Consider the following 22,610-nt stretch of genomic DNA (forward strand, 5'->3'; position numbering starts at 1 on the left):
TCTTTTTAAAGGTCTGTGTAGCGGTTAAGAGATCTTTGGAATCACCGATTTTGAGCATTATATACTGAAATCGGTCTTGCATGTCTCAGAAAAGTGTTTTTTGTTCAGTGAGTTATGCATACTGCTCTTTGTATGAGTGTAGAAACTATTGACTTGTTGTGCTATAACATTATTATATTCTTATTGAACTAAAATCATAACAATTTGTGTGCAGAGGTGTTTTTTTTCTTTTTTTTCTGTAATATAAATCCATATTTATCATTGTTGCACACATCTCTTCCAACATTTTGCATGTGTTTTTAAAATCCACATTTAAAACTTGTTTAATGCATTTGCACCACCGGCTTTCCTAAGCAGAATGACAGTAACTTTTTTATGTTGCCGGTTCTTCTACTTGACTGGGAAGCCGGCTGTGGTTGTTTAGTTTTGCCTCAGGTTTGACTGTGTGTGGGAATGTCCGAACACACACACACACACACATTACAATACGGACCATTGTCAGCGGAGGTCTTATGAGTCTGAAACAATGTCCGCAAGTCGGAACGCATCTTTTCCTGTGAAATAAACTGATTGTTGGTGTTATTTCTAATTCTTTTTCTTTTTCTTTTGTCACAGCTCTGATGGTACTAGCTGAACACTGACCGCTACCTGCCCGAGGATACCTGCTGCCCAATTCCCTTTATCATGTCTGGGATGCACGTAAGTGAACGCGCACACACACACACACACACACACACACACACACACACACACACACACACACACACACACACACACACACACACACACACACACACACACACACACCTACCCAGTGTACAGGTTTACAGGACGGCAAACACTTTCTAAACACGACCTGCTCTACATTTTAAACAAGCGGTAGCTGAACGTCCATGTTAACAAGGAAGTGAGACATTAAAGGGTAAACCACGGACGTAGCTGCAACTAATGATCATTGCAATGACGAAATTATCAGCGAATTATTTTTGGGATAAATCACTGGGTGTATAAGATGACACGGGAAGAAAAGAAAACCTTTTTCAAGGTGACTTAAATGACTTGTTTTGTAGAACCAACAGTTCAAAATCAGCAGGTTTTCAGTTTGTAATGATGAAGAACAGAACAAAGCAGCAAACCCTCCCATTGGAGAAGCTGAACCAGAGCATTATTGGTGTTTTGGCTCAAACAATTATCAAATTGTTGGTGATTTTAGATTTCTCTCATTTGATTAGTTAACCTGTTGCTTCAGCAGTATGTGGAAGGACTTCTACATTTTTACATCATTAGAATTTCAGAAAACACCAAATAAAAGATGCACCTAGTTATGTATTTTTAATTTTCAAAATATAAACTTTTTGGTCGTACTGCCGGTCCTCGATTCCTTCCTGTCATGTACGTCACTTAACCCGAGACGACTTGACTCAATAAAGATGAACTAACGGGCACAAACACACGGCAACGTGAGCAGGAGGTGCTGACAGAAACCCGGATCTGCAGCGAGGCGTGAATGCACACCGCTGGTGAGCACGCATCCGTCAATGTGTCCGGCTCGGTTTACTCATGTTTCAGTTCTGGCTTCTGATCACTTTCCCTCCCACTTCCTGCCTTCAGATGTCTTTCTTGATCCCGGTCGCTTTTTGATCTAACACACTCCGCTACAGGCAAAACCAGATGGAGGCTGGATTCCTTTTTATTACTGGAATTATGATGATTTCATCATGTTTGTTTGTTTGTTTGTTTGTTAGTAAATCCTCATTATAACTAATAATATTGTTGCCACAATCAATAATTCATGTGAGAACATTCGGCCTACTTGTGCCTCGCGACCCTGACAGAAAACTCTGTGGTTTATAACACCATTGATGCATTATGGATTCAGTGGTAGCGGGTTTCTAGAACTAGATCAAGAGGTCACAGAAGACGTTTTTGGACCCATATGTGAATATGTCATTTTTTTATTTCCAGTCAAAACTGAAAATAAAGTGGAAGTAAAGGGGAAGCCTATGTTTTTGATTTATAATATGTGAATGCAACTTCAGGTGAGACGCGTGTGGTTTTCTTCCCTCAACGCCTTGTTTATTGCACACTAAAAATCCTCAAGGAAATATCCCCACGAACACATTCTGCCCAGTAAAACCAGTTGTAGTCCTTTTGTCGGAGGTTAATAACAGCCGAGACTTCAGCATCTACATAAGCTTTCAACTCATCGCGCGGTACCGACCGAGACCGCTTCGGTGTCGGGAGTAAAGCTTACGAGGACCTCACGGCTCCCTCACACCTGCTGCTTTGTGCTCTTGGCTTTCTCGTTTCATCTCATCCTCTCTATCGCGCTATGCTTTTGATCACGACCGCCGCGCCCGATCTAACGGGCTCCAACTGAATGCACAAAGCATCCTCATCCCAGCTGTCATTTCCTTTTGTATTTTAGGCACGCTGCTGCCACGTTTACATTATTCAGAGTGACTGACGATGAGCGCAGCTGGCCTTTCAAGACGCTCTCGGAAAAGCAAATTCTGAGGCAGCGACTGTGATATAATGACTTTGTTTAGGATGAGCCAGAGAACGGGAGATGTCCCTCACAAACGGCGCAGGTTATTTTCGTCTTCAGAAGTAAGACACTGCAAACCCACGCCGGGGTTTTGAGTTTGAGGAAATTACCTGAGCTCACAAAACTCAACACGCCAACGAGATGAATGAAGGTGGAAGTTTTCCCGCCTTTGAGCGTATCATTGGGAGATAATAATTAATAATTTCATTTTCACATTCATCTTTTGAGGGTTCACTGAAAACACTGCAGACTGTCCTAGTTGGGCGGTCATTGACTACGTTTACAAATATTCAGTTTTTTGCCCTTATTCCGAAAAAGACTAAATATTCCTCATACGCTGTTTACGTGGGTAATAAGAAGGAATATTCCTTACATACAGCCGTGCATATTCCGATTAAACGGAAAACCACTTTCTTGAAAAGGTCGGCGTTATTTGCACATATCCAAAATAAAAACCAGTCCTTCACGCTGCTTAAAAGTCATAGGAGTGTTTCTCCTTTTGACCAGAAATGTGGGCTTTCATGCATCTCTTACTTCAACTTTGCAAACTATTGGTCAATTGGTTTGTGTACAACGCGCTGAGCTGGTCGGAAAAAGTCAGTGGGTCGCAAAGATCCGTAAAATCCCGATTGAGACGGATACTCCGACTGCGCTGAATACATGTCCAAAGAATGCCCCTAAAACCTGAATAACATCGGCATGTCCCAGGGGTCTTAACCGGAAAATGCTCCATTGGGAATGAGGCCTAATTCAGAATGTCTAAATGGAATAAGACATCTACATGGGACATAGCACATTTGGAACTTTGCCATTTTCTGAATAATAGTGGACTATGGGAAGCTATGGGAGCAATGGGAATGAGTCCAACAGCACAACACATGCAACGGATGGTTTGTTGTAACAATTGAGTTTAGTGTATTTAGCCCACTGCAGTAACAAGATAGCAAGCTGGTGAGAAGCCCACAGTTGGCCGTATTGATAGCAGACTTAATTCCTGTAATTCCTGTAAACTGTGGACTGTAGATAATCAAAGGAAAGTGTATTTCCTTAAAGAAATGAGTTAAACTAGACCAGGAAGCTGAAACGCATGTCCCCTCTCATACCGAGAGATGACAATCAGGCAGAGTGCTGTATCTGGTATTATGCATGGACTGGATATAAGACGTGGACAAAGTTATCACGGCTCTGGCAGCGACCTGTCAATCACAAAGTAGCCCCGCCCTAAAGCATACTCTGCTTTATGGTCTGTTTGACTCTAAATGACCATCATTTACTCAATGAACATCATGCTGAATTGAAGAAGACTTGAAACTAGAGATTGAGACATATTAGCATTAGTTTCACTTAACCCTTCCGGCATGCTTGATGATGTTTACGTCTTTTAAATATTAATAGCTCTGCGAAGGAATTGCACAGAAATAAGAATGCACTGTTGTTAGTCTGTAGTTTCCGCCCCCTTGGTCAGTGTGTTCCTACGCGCCTCTCACAGGACACACAGCCAGTGGAGTCTGTGTGGAGCTCCGCCTTTCACCGGGATTTGTCAATTCAGGTGTCCGTCGACATTTTGTGTGAAACTACCCAATGAACACTCAGGAAATCCCTTATGACCGACCCACCCACCTACGCTGCAAAAGGACACTGGCTTTCAGTAAGATAGACAACAAACCACCCACCTGAAAACCTGTGTTCTCTCGCAGTGTACTGCAAGAAAACAGAGACAGCAGCTCAGCTCCCATCAGCTGTTCAGTTTTACAACACACGACCATGCGCTGGTAAAGAGTACATAGTACACACTGTACATGCATACAGAGTACATAGTACACACTGTACATACATACAGAGTACATAGTACACACTGTACATGCATACAGAGTACATAGTACACACTGTACATGCATACAGAGTACATAGTACACACTGTACATGCATACAGAGTACATAGTACACACTGTACATACATACAGAGTACATAGTACGTACGTACACACATACAGAATACATATGTTGTTCTTAAAAAAACTAAACTGAAACATGCACATTGTGTTAACATGGTAAATAGTTTGTTTTTCTATATAGTGCATATTTTGAGTCAAATATATAGTAAATATTTCGTTTGAAAACAAAAATTGTTGTAATGTTCATTTCTCATTTGCACACACTCCATAAAGCTTGGTCTGTAGTATGAAGTAATTTCTCAGTCACATTTTATCTCAGTCCCTCTCTCATTTTGGTGAAAGTAGTGACACTTCTACTCAAAAAACGATAATACAACATTTGGTATTAGACATTTATTTACATGCATCTACCATTTTATTCATATATTCCACTGCTTGTGTGAACCTAAGACCTTTGGTAAACCAATTCCCATCACCAAAACAGTTCACCCACATGAGTAAAGGTATGTTTTCACAAGAGATGTGAAGAATTTCAAAAATCGAGCTTCAATTTTTCAACTTTAGGGCCATATTATCACTTTACACTTGTGCCTTAGGACAATGGTGCCTCATTATATAGAGAGCTGAGATTGTGCTGCAATTTGTGATGTAACACATGGCTATATATCTCACATGCCTTTTTTTAAAAGGTGAATTTAAGAAATGATGTAAAATCGCGAAAAAGGCCTAAGACCCTGAAGGGTTAACGGACCCAGAGGTTGCCGCTTGGTGTTATGCAGCTTTCCTTTGGCAATGTGAAATAATCAGCCTAAAAACGCATATTATAACCGGTCTATTGGTTTCACAGTTTGGCGTGCAGCCTGAAAACCTTGTTTTGTGTCCTTCATTTCAACTTCACTGCCTCTAAGTTCCTGCTCTCCGCAGGGCAGTGTGTGGTGTTAGTGTTCATGTGCACAGAGACATGTTATCACCAGGGATCTGTGCATGCACTCAATGTGATTTTGAGATATCGTCACAGATGTTTTGTCTTTTTCTTCTTCTTACCAATTAATAATAAATGGTGGTGGTGCTGTGTGTGAACAATCACAAAACGTTGGTCTCTCTCTGTCTTGCGTGATGTAGGCACCATGGTCGACTGGCACAGAGTGTGTAGCCAAGTACAACTTCCAGACTGCCAACGAACAGGACCTGCCTTTCTGTAAAGGAGATTTACTGACCATCATCGGAGCCACCAGGGTGAGTGTGTGTATGCGTGTGTTATACATTTCAGAGAGAGTTCATTGTGTCAAGGATTTATTTTTAAATGTACTTCTTCATGAGGCTGTACACTTAATTATATGACACCGTTTCTGTTTCCCCAGATAATGATCATTTTATGAATACTTGAAACTTGCAATTGCAATTTTGGTGACGGATTACAATCATGTCATCTTAAATCTGCAGGACTGTCAGACAAGCAGTACCATTCTCAGCCCACTTAATCTAATTGAATTAAGGTCACGACCCCTCCCATACCGGGGAGGTGTCATGACTCCTCCTAGCTCGATGCGGCCAACGCAGCAGTTTCATGTACCTGACTTATTTCAGCAAACAATCTCTCACTGTCTTAACATTAAGTTTGCTGTTAATATTTTGTTTTTAGTTTCACGTTAAATTACGGACTAATACTAATAGTGTATAGTTAATGCTAATATCCTAAGACCATTAATATTTCAACTGGCATGCTGCTCACAGTCAGAGTGGCCAATGCAATTATCAAAATAAACTGTAATGTATGTCAACGAGCACGAAAACAAGAGCTACAGGATCCGGTATATCGGCTTGCAAAGAACCCGAGACCCCAGTGAACATAATTTCTGCAACAGCTTCTGCCAATAAGTGGATTTAAGTATCCATTCTCCACTGTGTGGAGAGCTATGTGAGCCCACTGCATCACTTCTGCTGCCACCTGCGTTTTGAGAGGGGCACGAGGGACTTTAATTGCTCCTCGCCCACAGGAAGTCTTCCGGTTAATATCCCCAGCACTAAGGCTGTGTTGTCGCCCGTTTTGGTTTGTTTTCAGGATCCCAACTGGTACAGAGCGAGGAACACAGTGGGCAGAGAGGGCACCATCCCGGCTAACTATGTCCAGAAAAGAGAAGGAGTCAAGTCGGGAGGGAAGCTTAGTCTTATGCCGTAAGTACCAGGGCGGTAATGGAGGAGGAAGCCCACACTAACCGTGTCTGTGTGTTTTAAATGTCTCCTGTATTTGACAGTTTCAGTTCCCTGCAGTGTGGGGAAATGTGGTGTTGATTTCAAAAGTGAGTTAAAGCATCAAAAGAGAGAAATTCCATCTTTTACAGTCTTTGGGCTCGTACGCGTGTCTTCTCTCTTGTCTGCGTCTGGCTGTCAACGAAGGCCGGGACACGCTGCCACTACATTTGAATCAGGCTCTTTGAAACGGCAGCTATTTAAAGACAAAAGAGGAAAACACAACGAAAGGCATATGCAAATGAAGGGAGACAGGAAGGCCGAGAGCACGCGGGCCTCAGCGATATCATCACATCGCTATGAGGTGCCGTCATCTTAAAAGCTGCCTGACTCAACTTTACAGATTAAGAGGAGCTTTTAATTGAAGTGTAGGATGATGAGAAGAGGATAGTCACTCTCTCAGAGAAGTGGTGCTCTGTGAGGCATGTTCCACCTTCAACTGCATTCATAATAATGATAATAAACTCGATTCATATGGAACCTTTCATACAAGAAATACAGCACAGGGTGGTAGAAGAAGAAGATGAACAAAAAAAGTTCATTTGAGACGTATTCAAATTTGACGTTCAGCACAATTAATATTCAGTACCAAAGTGTCTGAGGCCAACATGAAGACCGAGCAAACACAGAACCTCCCATTTTCCCACCGGACTCAAATCCACTACACCGAAATAATCGTGTAACTTCCCTGCAGGTCTCGTCTGTGTCGGGTACGGCCCTGTAAAACTTAAAAAGCTGCCCCAGACCAACCAGTGTGGCCCTCTGGGGGTCCTCGGCACACACACACACACACACACACACACACACACACACACCAGTGTTTTTTGCATCCAAATCTACCAACCACTGATAACAATAATACAAAATAAAGTCCGAAATATTTAAATCCCTTATACACACATATACATCAATACATAGGATGCATAAAGGAAATAGAAAAACATGTCAAATGATTTGCAGCTGTGAACATAAGATGAAATGTATATATCATTTGTCATGTCCTGGTCAGTTTTGAGATGTTGGTCTTCTTCTTCCAGACGAGTGGAAAGAAAACATCCAAAATACACATTTAGGTGTTTTGGTTCACTGCTTTATCATACATCTTCTCCAAAGTTCACTAAAAGTTAGCATTCGATTTCCTAAGACACCAAAATATTGTTTTAATATAAATAATCAACTGGGGAAGTGATGTAATATGTTTTCCCCCATTCCCCTGTATCGTTAATTTCAGCTTGTCAGGGTTTCTAGTTTTGTGTTTTATAGAGAATATAATCTCTATTATTATTATTATTATTATTATAATAATTGTAATAATAATATTGGCTTTGTAGTATTAGGGCCTCTTGTTGTTCCGCTGCGCTCAGAGGGCTGACCGCGTGCCACGCTAACATCCTGTTGGCAGGATAAGTCGACTTGACCCTCCTCGTCTCACTTCGTCAGCCGGCCGCTGAGAGCCGTAACCTCTCCCTGTTTGCCGCCACTCAGGCCGCCTGTCTGCACCGGTTTCAACGCGGTCCCGGGGGACACCCGGCTCTGGCTCGTCGCTGCATGTGTGGTCTGAAGAGCTAACTTTAGGTTAGCCTCGTGCAACCGGGAGGGCTTTGGAAACACAAACACAACAACAGCAGCATGAGCTGCTGAACTCCAATGCTAGCTCCTCCGTTGCTGCTCTGATCAGATTTCACTTCAGAGACTTTGAGTGATCATGGTATGATTCCTGCAAACGGACAAGTAGTCCGCTTTTTCCTCTTTTGTCCCCTATTTATTACACTCAAAGGAATGAAAAACTCAAACAGTTTGCATGGTTGATGACGTCATTCCTTTACAGCGGCCCTTTCAGAATTTGTTCTTCTGGAGCCGCCGTCCGTAACCCAAGGGGGACTCGTTCAGGGGATCTCTAACCGATGTGTCAGAGAAGACCTCTCCTCCTCCTCTGGCTTACTTAAGGGCTCAGCTGTGGTTCCTCCTCTCCCCAGTCGGGTCCTGACCGATTGATACCGGCCAGAGAATACACTCCTCTCCTCTCCCTGGCGTCCCAACAGCCCGTTCCCTCTGCTGACCCCGTGTGGCAGACATCCGCCACACATACTGTGCACCTCGCCACCAAAGAAAGCCGGGGTGTTCGGCCCGGTTGTTCACCACGTGTTTTGTGCCTTTTTTATTTCACCGCGATCATGATGTAACGGACGACGACGGTTAATTGCCGAGGACAGAGCGGTGTGTGTCCACCAAAGGGCTTCTTTGCACGAGCTCGGATTAGCGAGAGTCAAAAGAAGCCCGCTGTCCATGGGAGAAGTCGCCCGCGCTGATCTAATCAACTCAACCGGCTCTAAGCCGCTTTGCCAAAAGGGCCGCCGCTGGGCGAGGAGGACGAGGTGTGAAGAGGAGGAGAGACTGGCGGAGGCAGCTGCGGTAAAACCAGGCTGAATCAATTAGAGCCCTTGATTACCACTAGTTCACGATCCAAGACGGACAGAGAGTCGGCCTGAAGGCTGCTACCGTTTGCCTCCAACACAACCTTTTTCAGATCGCGAAAGGTGTTGGCGCTCTTGTTGTCCTTCACCGGTGGTCAGAGGGGAGAACCAGCAGATGGATGATTGCAGCAGAGTTCAGAAGGCCAGTCAACCAGGACACTGCACACAGACTACTGTGAAACCAGTACATTAAGATCATGTATAATATATATATATATATATATATATATATATATTGTGTGTGTTCCATGTACACAACCATCTTGCCAATATGATCCAAAGCAGCGTAACGCTCACAGCCAGGATACTACTGTGCACGTGAAGGCACTCCCCATGAAGCAGCTGTCTAATCTATCCATTAGAAGCCTGTCTGTCCTTACCAGGCCATGTGGTGACGGTGAAACAGGGTTACACAGCCAGCAAAGCAAGACCTTTTTTTTTTCAGAGAACAGCTTCTTTTTTTTATCATTTTTTTTTTAGTTCAAAACAAATCAAACTTCTTAGTCCATCTCTTGGTCTCTCTGATCTCAGCCAGGAACCGGTGACTTTGCTCTGCCCTGCCCTTTTTTGCATTTTCCTGTTATTGCAATGCGTGCGCGTCAGTTTTCCTACTCTGCCCCAGGCTCCTTTTGCGTGTGTGTGTGTGTGTGTGTGTGCGTGTTTGTGAGCACCGTGCTTCCTGTTGTTTTGGGGCCAGGCCCCCCGACCCCCCCTTCCTTTTTTGCTCTGCTCAAGCCAAACGGACCGGAAGTGCCACCCGCCGGCTTCCCATCCTTTTTCCCTCCTCATTTTCTGAGAAGGGCCTAGTAGCGCCAACGCAGAGCAGATGAGGATTGTGTGTGTGTGTGTGTGTGTGTGTGTGTGTGTGTGTGTGTGTGTGTGTGTGTGTGCACAAACATTACATGCCAGTTTTTTCATCTCAAACCAGTCCCTTTACTTTCCTCCACATTCTTAGTCCCTGTCTGTCATTTTAAAGTCTGACTCCCCGTCTCCTCCTCTTCAACTTTCTTCCTCATAATTTCTTACTCTCCTTCTTTTAAACACTTTCTCACCATAATTGTTCCTCTTGCCGTTAACGCTCTGCCCACCTTCCCCCCTCTCTCTCCACGCAGCTGGTTCCACGGGAAGATAACTCGGGAGCAGGCCGAGCGGCTCCTCTACCCTCCGGAGACGGGCTTGTTCCTGGTGAGGGAGAGCACCAACTACCCCGGCGACTACACCCTGTGCGTCAGCTGCGACGGCAAGGTGGAGCACTACCGCATCATCTACCACAACGGCAAGCTCACCATCGACGAGGAGGAGTACTTCGAGAACCTCATGCAGCTGGTTGAGGTGAGTGCACTCCTATCTTCTCCTCACGAAAAGGAGAATTGGCCTCAATATCAGAGCCAGTTAGCGGGAACCGAAAGTCAAGAGTGTTTCAGCCAAACCACAGAGAGAGCGGGGAAACGAAACCTCCGACCACTCACACATGTTGTCTTGTTTCATGTTGCCCCAGAAGATGCTTCCTCTCTCCCAAAACGCCGTCGAGATGTCGCGCTAACATGTTCAGGCTACCGGCAACTCGTTATGCCTCATCAGTTTCCTCAGGAAGACTGGAGCGTTGGAAGGATTCAGTTTGATCATTTATGAATCTTTTTTATTTATTTTTTACCCCCCAAAAAGACACAAATATTCCCTATTTTCTAATATTCTATAAACTAAATGACGAGAGAATAATCTGCAGAGTCATGCCTTAGTTAAAGCCCCAGGAGGCTGTATTGAATTTTCCTCAGCTCTTGTTTTTCAACCTGTTTTAAAAACCACTTTGCATTGGTTCTCACAAAGAATTATACTGAGTTAAACTGCAATCAAACATGCAGCAGTATGATTACGTAACTCTGTAAACACAAGAACACACACACACACACACACACTGAGTGTCTCCATGGAGTTCCCACCTTTTGTTCAAGTTCTTCAAAAAGCCGTCTGATCCTCTCACTCGCTGCCTGTTATCTGTGAGCCGGTTCAGAGGAAGGACAGAGTGTGGAGAGGGGAAGATGGGAGACATTGATGACGGAGGGGAGGAGAGAGGAGGGAGAGGGGCTTTCATCCTCTCAGATGAAGAGAGGAGCTGGATTGGCGCATATCACACTTTTAATTGGACCCCATCTCATCGCCTTCCGGGCCGTTTGGAAGTGGACGACAGGAATGTGCCAGCTGGCACCGAGACCATCTATTCTATGTCCCCGATGCATTCTCCATATCAGCCGCCTGCAATCTTATCTCTCTCTCTCTCTCTCTCTCTCTCTCTCTCTCTCTCTCTCTCTCTCTCTCTCTCTCTCTCTCTCTCTCTCTCTCTCTCGTTCACACCCCCCTGGTTTGCTTCTGCCTTCCTCTTCCTCCCCCGTGTGTATACCTGGCATATTGCTTCCTCTCCTCCTCTCTTTGTTATCCACATCCACCTCTTCCCTCGCCTCGCCCGCCCTCAGTTTCTCTCTCTCTCTCTATCTCACTCCATCTTTATCCTCCCCGTCGCCTGCATTCCCCTGTGCCTTCTCCTTTCTCTCCATAACAGGCTGTGTCAGGATGCCTCGCATTCTTGTGTGTTTATCCGACTCGCTCTCATTGGCCACAGCAGGCCTCGCATGAGTCTACACACACACACACAGCATATATATATATATATATATGTGTGTATATATATATATATATATATATATATATATATATATGTGTATGTATGTATGTATGTGTATGTATGTGTGTGTATATATATATATATATATATATATATATATATATATATATATATATATATATATATATATATACACAATCCTCATTTAGTATTTTTACTCTGTGATTACACCATTCTGCTTTAATTTAAACATGGGAGGATCTCGCTTTATCCACCACAAATGTGTACTAAAAACATATTTTCATGAATAAAATGTGTTAAGTGCTAATTCTGCAACATTGTGTAGTTGTGTTAAATCTACATTTGTGTAATTGAGTATATGGGTGTTGTTATTCCACACATGTGGTGTTGGTGCTGAACAATGTTCACCATGCTGCCCCCTGGTGGGCGCCACTGCAAACTACACTCTGTGGTCAATTCGGCACGCTGCAGTTGTATAACATTAACACACACCGTGTGTTTTGTTGTCAGTGTGGTGGCGTATTCTCTTGCTTTCACTGATTTGTCACACACAGTTTTATTTTCTTTCTTTTCCTGCACACATCTGCTGCTCACACACAAGGTCTGCCTTCACAAGGTCACAACGTCTAACCTGATTTTAGGACGCTGAGCAGATCTTGACGGCTCGTTTGGTTTGCTGGTTGGGGTGAAAGATCAGATGCATTGACTTCGCTGACACACACACACACACACACTTCTCCTCCCACAAAAAGCCGTCACAGCCCCTCTAAAGACGCCTCAGGTTCATTTATTTCCAGAGGCCGATCCCATGACCTCGAAGATGAAAATGACTGCGATGCGGTTGCACTGGGTTTCAGTGATCTGCATCGATTCCAGTTATGTTTGTGTATGAGACGAGTGTCAAACTGTAAGAAAGACCTTAACGACTGTCTTTCTGGCATCAAAACCTATTAATTCTCCTCGCTGCTGGAGCTGATTTGAACACCGTCGATATCCCGTACATGAGATCGACTCAGCTTCCGCACATCAACTCCGACCTGAGATCCACCGCTCCGATGCGATCTTTCAACATCGGCCCTTGATCGTTCAAAAGGTGGAAGACGGCAGAGTGAGAGGGAACGATGTAACCCTTTTATAAAAACGACAGCCTGGATCTTTATCTAGTAAAACCTTTACACACCGACGCTTGTCCTCGCGTGTTGGATAATAATTGCATGTATTTGTCTCCTGTCTGTCCGCAGCACTACACCAAAGACGCCGACGGCCTTTGCACCCGGCTGATCAAGCCCAAGTTGATGGAGGGAACGGTGGCCGCACAAGACGAGTTCTCCAGGAGTAAGGACACGCTGAGCTTATATATTAATATATGTCATTATTAATATATATATCAGGGTGCTTAAGGTCATGGAAAACCTGGAAAAGTCATGGAGTTTTAAAATGGTTATTTCCAGGCCTGGAAAAGTCCTTGAAAAAAATCCCAAAAGTTTTGTAAAAGTCATGAACATGTGTTATATTCATGTGTTCATGACGTTCGTTTACGCTGAGTTTGAGATAATGAATATGCTTTTAAAAGAAAGACGCTCAATATATAAGCAGGCATATATACAGGCATCTATATAAATGTTTATTCTTTTAATCAAACTATTGTCTCATTCATTTGAGTCATTTAAGGTTTTCTGTCTGCTTAGTATTCTCATTGTTAGTTTAAATACTACATTTACTCACTTCACTAAATGTTTGGTCATGGAAATCCATAGGTCAAAATGTGTATGAACCCTGACCACTGTAAAAAAAAAAAAAAAAAAGATTTTATATATGTTTTTTTTTTTTACAGTAATGTTGCTAGACTTGTATCCTGACTGTCTTCACTGTGAGGCCTGTTAAGCGGTGTTGTTCCTCTCTTGCAGGCGGCTGGGCCTTGAACAGAAAGGAGCTGAAACTCCATCAGATCATCGGCAAGGGGGAGTTTGGAGGTGAGGATGTCTGCATCATTCCTTTTCACGTCGTCAGTCGCCTCTCGTTTTGTACTAAAACGTCTTCCCCTGTGTGTGTCCTCGTCAGACGTGATATTAGGAGACTACAGAGGGAACAAGGTGGCGGTCAAGTGCATCAAAAATGACGCCACGGCGCAGGCTTTCATCGCCGAGGCCTCCGTCATGACGTAAGGCTCATTGGTGATGAATGAATCAAAGGTTTTCTATCACAGGTTGTTTTTTTAATATTCCCATCACATGTTTTCTGCTTCTGCTCTCAGGCAACTGAGGCACAACAACCTGGTGCAGTTGCTCGGGGTAATTGTGGAAGAGAGGGGCAGTCTCTACATCGTCACAGAGTACATGGCGAAGGTTTGTCACACACACCATGTTTTAAAACGTGTGGAAACGCCGTTAGAAGAAGAAACCGCATGCGGTTTGGTTTAATCTCTACAAACGCGGAACGCCGTTTTACGGGGGAATTTGTGTACGAGGCTGTTTCTTGGCTGGATTAGGTAATTAGTGAGCATCAGAGATACTTCATGCATCTTAATTTTTCACCGACAGGCTAGTTGTTTCCCCCTGGTTCCAGTCTTCATGCTAAGCTAACTGTCTGCTGACGGTAGCTTCACATTTACTGTACAGATATGAGAGTCTTAGCAATCTTGTCTCTGCCAAAACCCACAGAAATGTGTAACCTATTCCTTATGGAACCTTGAATAGAGATCACCACAATGGAAGCTGGTATCACCTAAGTAGAGCTTTAATAAGAAAGAATAACCCCTCCTCCTCCTCCTCCTCCTCCTCTGTGTCGCAGGGCAGCCTAGTGGACTACCTGCGCTCCCGAGGACGGACCGTGCTCGGCGGAGACTGCTTACTCAAGTTCTCGCTGTGAGTCCTCTTCACCTCTCTTCAGGTTCTCATTGCATTTATACGACAGACAAACGTTGGATCAGTACAGCTCAGGGGGGTCGAGAGCTAAACTGCTGCTCTTTAGCTGTCGGGATCTGAATGGAGCTTCAAAAGAATGTTGTCGCGCTCACAAAGTGGCATAAAAGAAGTCTTTGTTTACCGAAGCAGCCGCCGCCGCGCGCGGTCTCTGCCTTGATGAGTGGCTGCTTTGTGCCTCGGCTTAGTCTTTTTTTTATTTTTATCATTTTTGTCATTTAGCCGACGCCGTAACCCGGCACAACTCATGATGACTGCAACCGTTACGCGAGTGTAAACACTCGGATCAGCAGGCATCAAAACATGCGTCCAACAAGGACGCATTTAGTGATTCATCTTCTCAGTGTGAGCCGTGTGAGCGCGTTTATCCTCCACCACCTTTTCTGCATTAATCATACTCGAGCTGCGCGTCTGGCAAGGCCACAACAATGTCCACGTAGATTAAGGAAGGCCGTCTCACCTCTTCATCGCTTCACCTCTTCATCTGTCCTGCCCTCGCTGTGTCGCTGCAGTGACGTGTGCGAAGCCATGGAGTACCTGGAGGCCAACAACTTCGTCCACAGAGACCTGGCGGCCCGCAACGTGCTGGTGTCCGACGACAACATCGCCAAGGTCAGCGACTTCGGCCTCACCAAGGAGGCGTCCTCCATACAGGACGCGGCCAAGCTGCCCGTCAAGTGGACCTCCCCCGAGGCGATAAGAGAGAAGGTGAGCAGAAAAAGAGTTAAAGAGAAGAGTTTTGTTATGTGACGCCAAACCTGCTCTCTTTGATTCTAAGTGCTAAGGATTTGCTCCTGGCACCTGTTTGGGTCACGAGTTCAGGTGGACTGGAATCCCGTTCGGGCGATAGTTTAACTTCCTTCTTCTTCTTCCCATAATCTTTCCATTCTGCATGTGCACATGCTCTTTGGAGCCTGACATGGAATTCCAACTCACTGAGCACATGTTGGTGTTCATCGTCACGCTATTCATGTTTCCTCACTTGGAACAAAACAAACGACACGAGAGCATTTTGTTTCATGGCTAATGGAAGCAAAACAAATACCTGAATGCATTTTGTTTGATGTGTGCGCTCTCCCTTTTTTGTTTTGTCTCTCAGAGGTTTTCCACCAAGTCAGACGTCTGGAGTTACGGAATCCTGCTTTGGGAGATCTACTCCTTCGGGCGCGTGCCTTACCCTAGAATTGTGAGTACCTGAACGCCACATTTGTGCGGCTCGCCGAGGTCGGAGGCACACCAGCAGATGGCAGGCTTCATCGTGTGTGTGTGTGTGTGTGTGTGTGTGTGTGTGTGTGTGTGTGTGTGTGTGTGTGTGTGTGTGTGTGTGTGTGTGTGTGTGTGTGTGTGTGTGTGTGACCTCAAAAATATTTGTGCCATTAGACCGCTGGAGCAGGTGATAAAAATGTGACATGACATGTGCTTTATTAAATTTAAATATTTCTGCATTGTTGCATTTGCATATTCAGTAATTTGCCTATCGGCTGAATATCAGTCAACATGCTCTCTCTCTCTCTCTCTCTCTCTCTCTCTCTCAGCCGCTGAAAGAGGTGGTGCCCCGGGTGGAGAAGGGATACAAGATGGACGCCCCGGACGGCTGCCCGCCCGTGGTGTACGACCTGATGAAGCAGTGCTGGACCCTGGACTCTGTGGTGCGGCCCTCCTTCCGCATGCTGAGGGACAAGCTGCAGCATATCAGAGCCAAGGAGCTCTACCTGTGAAGAGGAGGCACGGGGAGGAGAGGGGGAGGGGCGGGGCGAGGAGACACAGTGGCGCTAGGAGGAGGAGGAGGAGGAGAAGAGGGACCACAGCGTCTTCCTCCTGCCTGCCCAGCCCGCTGACCTGTGGGACCGCCCCCCCTCCCCCGACCTTTGACCTCAGGCGTTCCCGCCGGCCTCCCTCTGCCTCCACACACGGACCGTTTCCCTGTTTGTGTTGTAAAGCTTTTGACTGTTTCCTCTCCTCCGGACGGGCCGCCGCTCCTCCTCGCTCTGTCCCACCGCTGCTCGCTCTCTTCCCTCTCTTGGTCCAAGTTTCTCTTCCTCCTCCACTTGGAAGATGTTCTTTTTTTTTTCGCTCTTATTTTTTTACATTTTTTCCTCCTCCTCTCCTGAACATGACATTAACTGGAGGGGAGGCTGGCCTTTCGCCTCCACGTTTGTCAGGTTCTCTTTCATTCCTGGATCTCCGCATCGCCGTGTTGCTCCACATGAATTCAGCCCGGCTCTCTCGTCATTCCATCCTTCCCTCGCTCCCTCGCTCCCTCGCTCCGGTGTCAGGCGTGGGGCCTTCGCTCTGTGCTAAAGTGCCTCCAGTCTACAGAGCTCCAGACTTCCCTCCAGCATGTCTTTCAACTGGACTTTTGTAGTTCGATTTTTATTTTTAATTCCTTTTTTTAAGAGATCTTTTTTTATTGCTTTCATTATTTTTTTTTCAGGGAGGTTATCGAACCGTTTTTTTATTTTTATTTTAGTGCCATCTCCTGCACCTCCATCGTCGCCCAATCGGACTGGGATGTATTTTTTGTTTGTTTTTGTACCACGTGTCCATGAAGAGAGCCTGAACAGGAAGAGGGAGGATTTCGGGGGCGAGTGTCATGTTTGTCCTCGAACCAATCCTGAGAAAGGGAGGGAGGACAATACCGGGAGAAGCCCAGAGAGGCAGTTCACTAACATGGTTGACTCATCATACGTGGGCTGGTTTTTATATCAAAATATATTTAAAGGATAAAAAAAAAAAAAAAAAACGAACAAAGAAAAAACTGACTGGGTCGGAGAAGAAAAATAAGAAAAAAATAAATAAAAAAGGAGGACTTTCAGAAGCCGGGAGTCTCTTGGCGTTTGGAACAGTCTCTGTGAACGCTGGGGTCGGGGTGGTGCATGCTGGGAGAGAGGCCTTGGGTTCAACTGTCAGTGCTTTCAATGTTCATTGTTTTATTATGCTATCATGATTATGAATAAATCATTCCATCTGAACAGCGTGGAAATATGTGTGTGTGTGTGTGTGTGTGTGTGTGTGTGTGTGTGTGTGTGTGTGTGTGTGTGTGTGTGTGTGTGTGTGTGTGTGTGTGTGTGTGTGGCATATTGTGTTTTTATGTGAATAACCCCTGGAGTCCTTGGTGGAAATATTCAATCTGACACATTTTCTGTTTGATCAATTCAACTCAAACAATTCAACAAAGTTTGCAATCTGGTTCATGTCCATCTTCTTCCACACAACCAGGCTTGGAAGCTGCGAGTGGTTCAGGGTGAAGTCCTTTGCTCAAGGGCGCCTGGGTAGTACTAGTTGATGAAGCTGATAAACCATCCTGGTTCCAAAATGGAGATCTTAAGAACGCTTTTTCAGAATATAACATGGTTTACAGTCCTGCTATGTGAGATTAGGATGAATGTACTAAAGGGCGGGTTCAGTATTATACATATTGGAATCAATTTGCCCACGCTGATCATTTCCACTGTTTCTGCTGGCCATGATCACAATGGAAGAGATATCCACAGTCCTCCTCATTCTGTTTTAAAAGGCATTTTTTTGACTTTTATTGTACAAACCGTGTAGATTGTGTCCCCCATATCTATCGTGCAGTGGTGGACACTGTTTCATCATGGCCAGTATGAAGAGGAGGACACATACAAGGCCTGTGAGTATTGCATTAAGATGAATGCCTTGCTCAAAGGGCCGTCCAGGTGTCTGGGCTTTAGATCGCTACAACAGGTTTTGTCTTACTGGTGCTTTAGCGTCCCTGTCTCCTTGAGTCTCATCAAACAACCCAAACAGAAAAATAGTTATTTTAGTTTTTAAACTATTCGGCGCCGCGTGATCCTCCTGTGACGAGGGGAGGAGAGGTCACGAGACGAAGCGACTGTGAACCGACGCTCTGTAAGGAAGTGCGTCTCACATCTGCTCTCCAAAGGCCCGATCTCTATAAATAAAGTCCTGCGGTGATTGCAGAAGTGCTATGAACAGGTGGTGAAGTGTCAGCGGAGGCTTAAAGGTGTGTGTGTGTGTCAGCTGAGTCGTTTACAGACTAGGACGAGAACAGACCAGTTTACTGGATTCGTCCTCTGCTTCATTCAAAACTCGTCTTTTGAATTAACTTTGACCCTCCATCTTCTTTCCTGCTGCTGCAAACAAGTGTTTGGAGCAGTGACGTCACTATGCATCTTTAATGACGGCGAGGGGGGCGGTAACAATGGGCCGGTTACGTAAGCGAGGCCATTTGCACTCGTGGCCAAGACTGTGCCGCTGTCAGGACGCATCACGCCCTGCGACGGCAGCACGAGACGGGGCCGCTGCAGAGGTCCCCTCCTCCCTTGGCACTCGGTTTGTCTCCTCACTGCCTTTTTAAAAAAAAAAATACATAAAAATAGGCGCATTAGCCGGTTCGGGGAACATTTTTGGATGTCGCCTGACTTCCAAACGTCACCGCCGGGAGGCTTCAAACAGTCTGAGTCCTCAAGGGAGCTGGAAAAGGAGCAACACAAAGCTTCAATATGGGATTGAACTGCATTGGGAAGCAGTTTTAGTACATAACTGCTGTTTGTGTCTTTATAAAGTACGTACTGTTGCTTGCAGTATACATTCAACACGGAGGCAAAGTCGCACACCAAGGGACCTTATCGCAGGAGAAACATGCACCGTAGGCCGTGGCATGAATTACTCACACACGTTTGTCAATTTAATTCAATTTAAATTTTGTTACCTAAGTCTCTTCAGGCGGCAACCTCCAGTTCTGAAAAGGAAAGGCAGATTCGGAAGTGTCTTAAAACTTGCATTCTCTCTAGTGGCCATCAGGGGGCGACTCCTCTGATTGTATAGAAGTCTATGAGAAAATGACTCTACTTCTCTCTTGATTTATTCCTTCAGTAAACATTGTAAACATGAGTTTATGGTCTCAATAACAAGTCTTCAATACAGCATGATCATTTAGAAAATGATGGTCCATTTAGAGTCAAATAGACTGTAAAGTAGAGTACGTTTTAGGGCGGGTTTACTGTGATTGACAGGCCGTTACTCTACGTCACCCACGCCGCATTCCAAATACTATAAAATAAAATAACCAAAATACGACATATTCCAAGATGGCAACTCTCTAATTACGTGTTTTTGCAGTCTTGTACTTCAACTGTTTTATGACGTTTAAACAGACAAACATCATCAAGTCACAATTAAAACGAGATTTGTGTCGAGCAACGCGGATCAGAAAAGCCAGAAAAGCTTGCTGGCTTGCATACGACCGGATGCACAAGGACATCCTGATCGTTTTTGCCATACTGTATTTGAAATATTCTATCTATCGAGACATACTAATTCTTTAGTATTTAATAATTAGTACGGTAGCGTGAGTATTGGAAGGCGCAGAAGATTTAGAGGTTCTACTGGAGGGGTCAAAGGTCGGAAGCAGCTGCATCCCTAAATGAGCTTCACTGCTTTGTCCGAGGACGTGGAGACACGGCTCTCTCCAGACCATCTGCCTGCATGTCGCCCTGTCATTCATTTGAACATCCATAGTACAGTAACCCTTGTGATACATTTTAAAATGTAAAGCCCGACTGGAGGTATCGCTGTGACGAGAGCTCGTGGTGACAGGAGTGAGCGTCTGGATCCCTCGGCCGTCCGTTCACACTTAAGCAATCCTGACAACCGCACCGCTCTGCGTTCTGAGTCGGCACAGGCAGGAGGGTTGATGCGATAATCAGCTTTCGATAAGTTATGGATCTGTGCTACAGAGGCACGCACCCGACGGCAACAAATTAGCTCCTGAATTTAATCAGATTACGCCAACTCCATTTTTTTCTTTTCAAGGGGGAGGGGACTCTGGAGGAGACGCTGTGGGCTGCACGTGTTGTTGTTTTTTGTTTGTTTGTGGACTTAGCATGTGCATTGCCGCCCTGGACCGGACACATTTACATGCGTGACAGAATGAGGCCTTGACGGAGAGGCCTCGGCTTCATGTGCCGTTGCCGGGTTACCGCATGGCAGATTTCTTAAAGACACAAGACTCACCGGGAAGACGCACCTCTGTGGTCCCGGATCACACCGCATTAACCCACCATCGCTGTGGTGCCCGCCCACAGCATCATCGTTTGTACAAGTCAGCTACACCGAAGCAGCTAGAGCTCGATGATCAAGAGCACCTGAGTACGTGATAATAAAGAGTAATTCCAACTTCCCAGGCTTGTGTTTTTTTAACACCGATGCGTGAATCCAATAAATCATGTTCACGTCCATTTTGAGTGTGTGATCGAAAAATACAGCTTCAACAACGTTGGGTATTAATTCCCGACCGTCCATCTATTTTTCGATGGAGGTTCTTTACCCGTTTAGCCGTGGTGTAGAAAGAATAGTTTTGGGGAACGTATGCTAAGCTAACAAGCTGCTGGCCTTAGCGCCACAGTTTGCCCTGCAAACACAAGAGTGGTATCTTCATTCGCATTTAACTCTCGGCAAGAAAGCAAAGTGTTTTGCCCAAAAAAAGAAATAGGCCGGAGACGCAGTAGATTGCAGAGGGGGAGAAAGTCTAGCTTCCCCCTGAGTTACTGACACTGAGCGGTATGTTTATACAGCTCCAGCTCCGTCATTGAGTCAGCGTGGGAGTTGAGTCTCCATATCCTGCCCGTTTCAGAGACGAGGAGCAGGGCGTCGGGGCTGACAGGAGATGACGGAAACGATATTGACGTTATCAGGCCAGTGTGCGGCCGGCTGTGTCAAATGTGCACATGTCCTCGGTGACAGGATCCTTTCACACGGACACATCACATGCCTTTTCCTGTTTGGGGCTCGCCACTTTGCCGAAACGCAGCCTAAAAATATGCAGTTTCCTGTTGCAATTAGCTTCTATATTTGGGGACGTTTATTTTCGCGTGATGTCAGCCTTTTACACTTTTTTCTTTGCATTCAGGCCCCCTTGTTGCCCCTTGAATCCCTCCTTTGTTCACCATATGCTGCATTCAGGGTGTATTCCGCTGAATACTCTATGCTCTATTTCCTCTGCTGCAGCATCAGTTGCGCGTGCCGCATTAATGTTGACGTCTTAACGTCACATTTGGAGCCTCTGACTCAACTGCAACGAGAGCTCGGTGTATTATTTCATGTCTTGGCTGCGGAGGGGCATGACCTCGTAAACTCATCAGCGCAGCGACGATCCATAAGCCGCAACAAGACAGAAGGGAGCGCGACCTCAGACGTCACAGCCGGAGAGAGTCGTCACGACTCCCTGTGCTGAAGGAACAGATATTCAGACATGAATTAGATGCAGGCATAATGAGCTCATGGTTTATTCAGACCATTTTTATATAGAAAAATAATCTATTTTGCATTTGGTACATGCTGTGCAGCACATACATTTTGAATTCAACCCCATCACAGGATTACATTACATCCAGTCCATCTTTAATATTCGCACGCACACACGCGCAGTGAAACATTTTATTGGGTTGTTCTAATTATATTAGCTGTGAAGAGATCCCTTCCTGATACAATATTTTGTCATAGAAATCCAAAGTTTAAAAACGATTTAAAATAATGGTAATAATTGTATTGTATTTTCATGGACTTTCCTTGCTGAGCTAAAGTAGAGACGGTAACAAATAGGGATATTTGTACTAATGCTAAACGATTGATTCATTTTATTTGTCCAACCCAGACTGCTGAAGCATAAAGCCTTGTATTAGCGCCGGCTAATTTGGTTAGAATGGGTATAATGGGATTGTATTCCCTATCTCTAGTCTAGAATCTCACCAGCCTGTACGGAGAGGAGGAACACGTCCAACAACAAGTAACTGTCAATGTGCATGTGGGTATCGTTTTTAGACGGCCTTGAACAAGCGTGACGCCGTTAGCGTGACGGTGTTAGCGCTGCGCTTTCCTTTAGCAACACAGAACCCC

The 22,610-nt window shown here is 45.1% G+C and overlaps 1 protein-coding gene across 1 annotated transcript; it reads left to right on the forward strand.

Moving 5' to 3' along the window:
• Positions 1-684: 684 nt before the first annotated feature.
• cskl (c-src tyrosine kinase-like) lies at positions 685-16,447 on the forward strand (the record flags this gene model as incomplete). Its single annotated transcript, XM_079217066.1, has 12 exons — positions 685-699; positions 5,566-5,679; positions 6,506-6,618; positions 10,280-10,499; positions 13,050-13,143; positions 13,716-13,781; positions 13,870-13,969; positions 14,063-14,153; positions 14,599-14,672; positions 15,242-15,437; positions 15,829-15,915; positions 16,265-16,447. 12 exons carry the CDS (start codon positions 685-687, stop codon positions 16,445-16,447), a joined length of 1,353 nt encoding a protein of 450 aa, XP_079073192.1.
• Positions 16,448-22,610: the final 6,163 nt, after the last annotated feature.

This window comes from Taurulus bubalis (genome assembly GCF_910589615.1).
Source record: "Taurulus bubalis genome assembly, chromosome: 4".
In the NCBI taxonomy this organism is placed as follows: Eukaryota; Metazoa; Chordata; class Actinopteri; order Perciformes; family Cottidae; genus Taurulus; species Taurulus bubalis.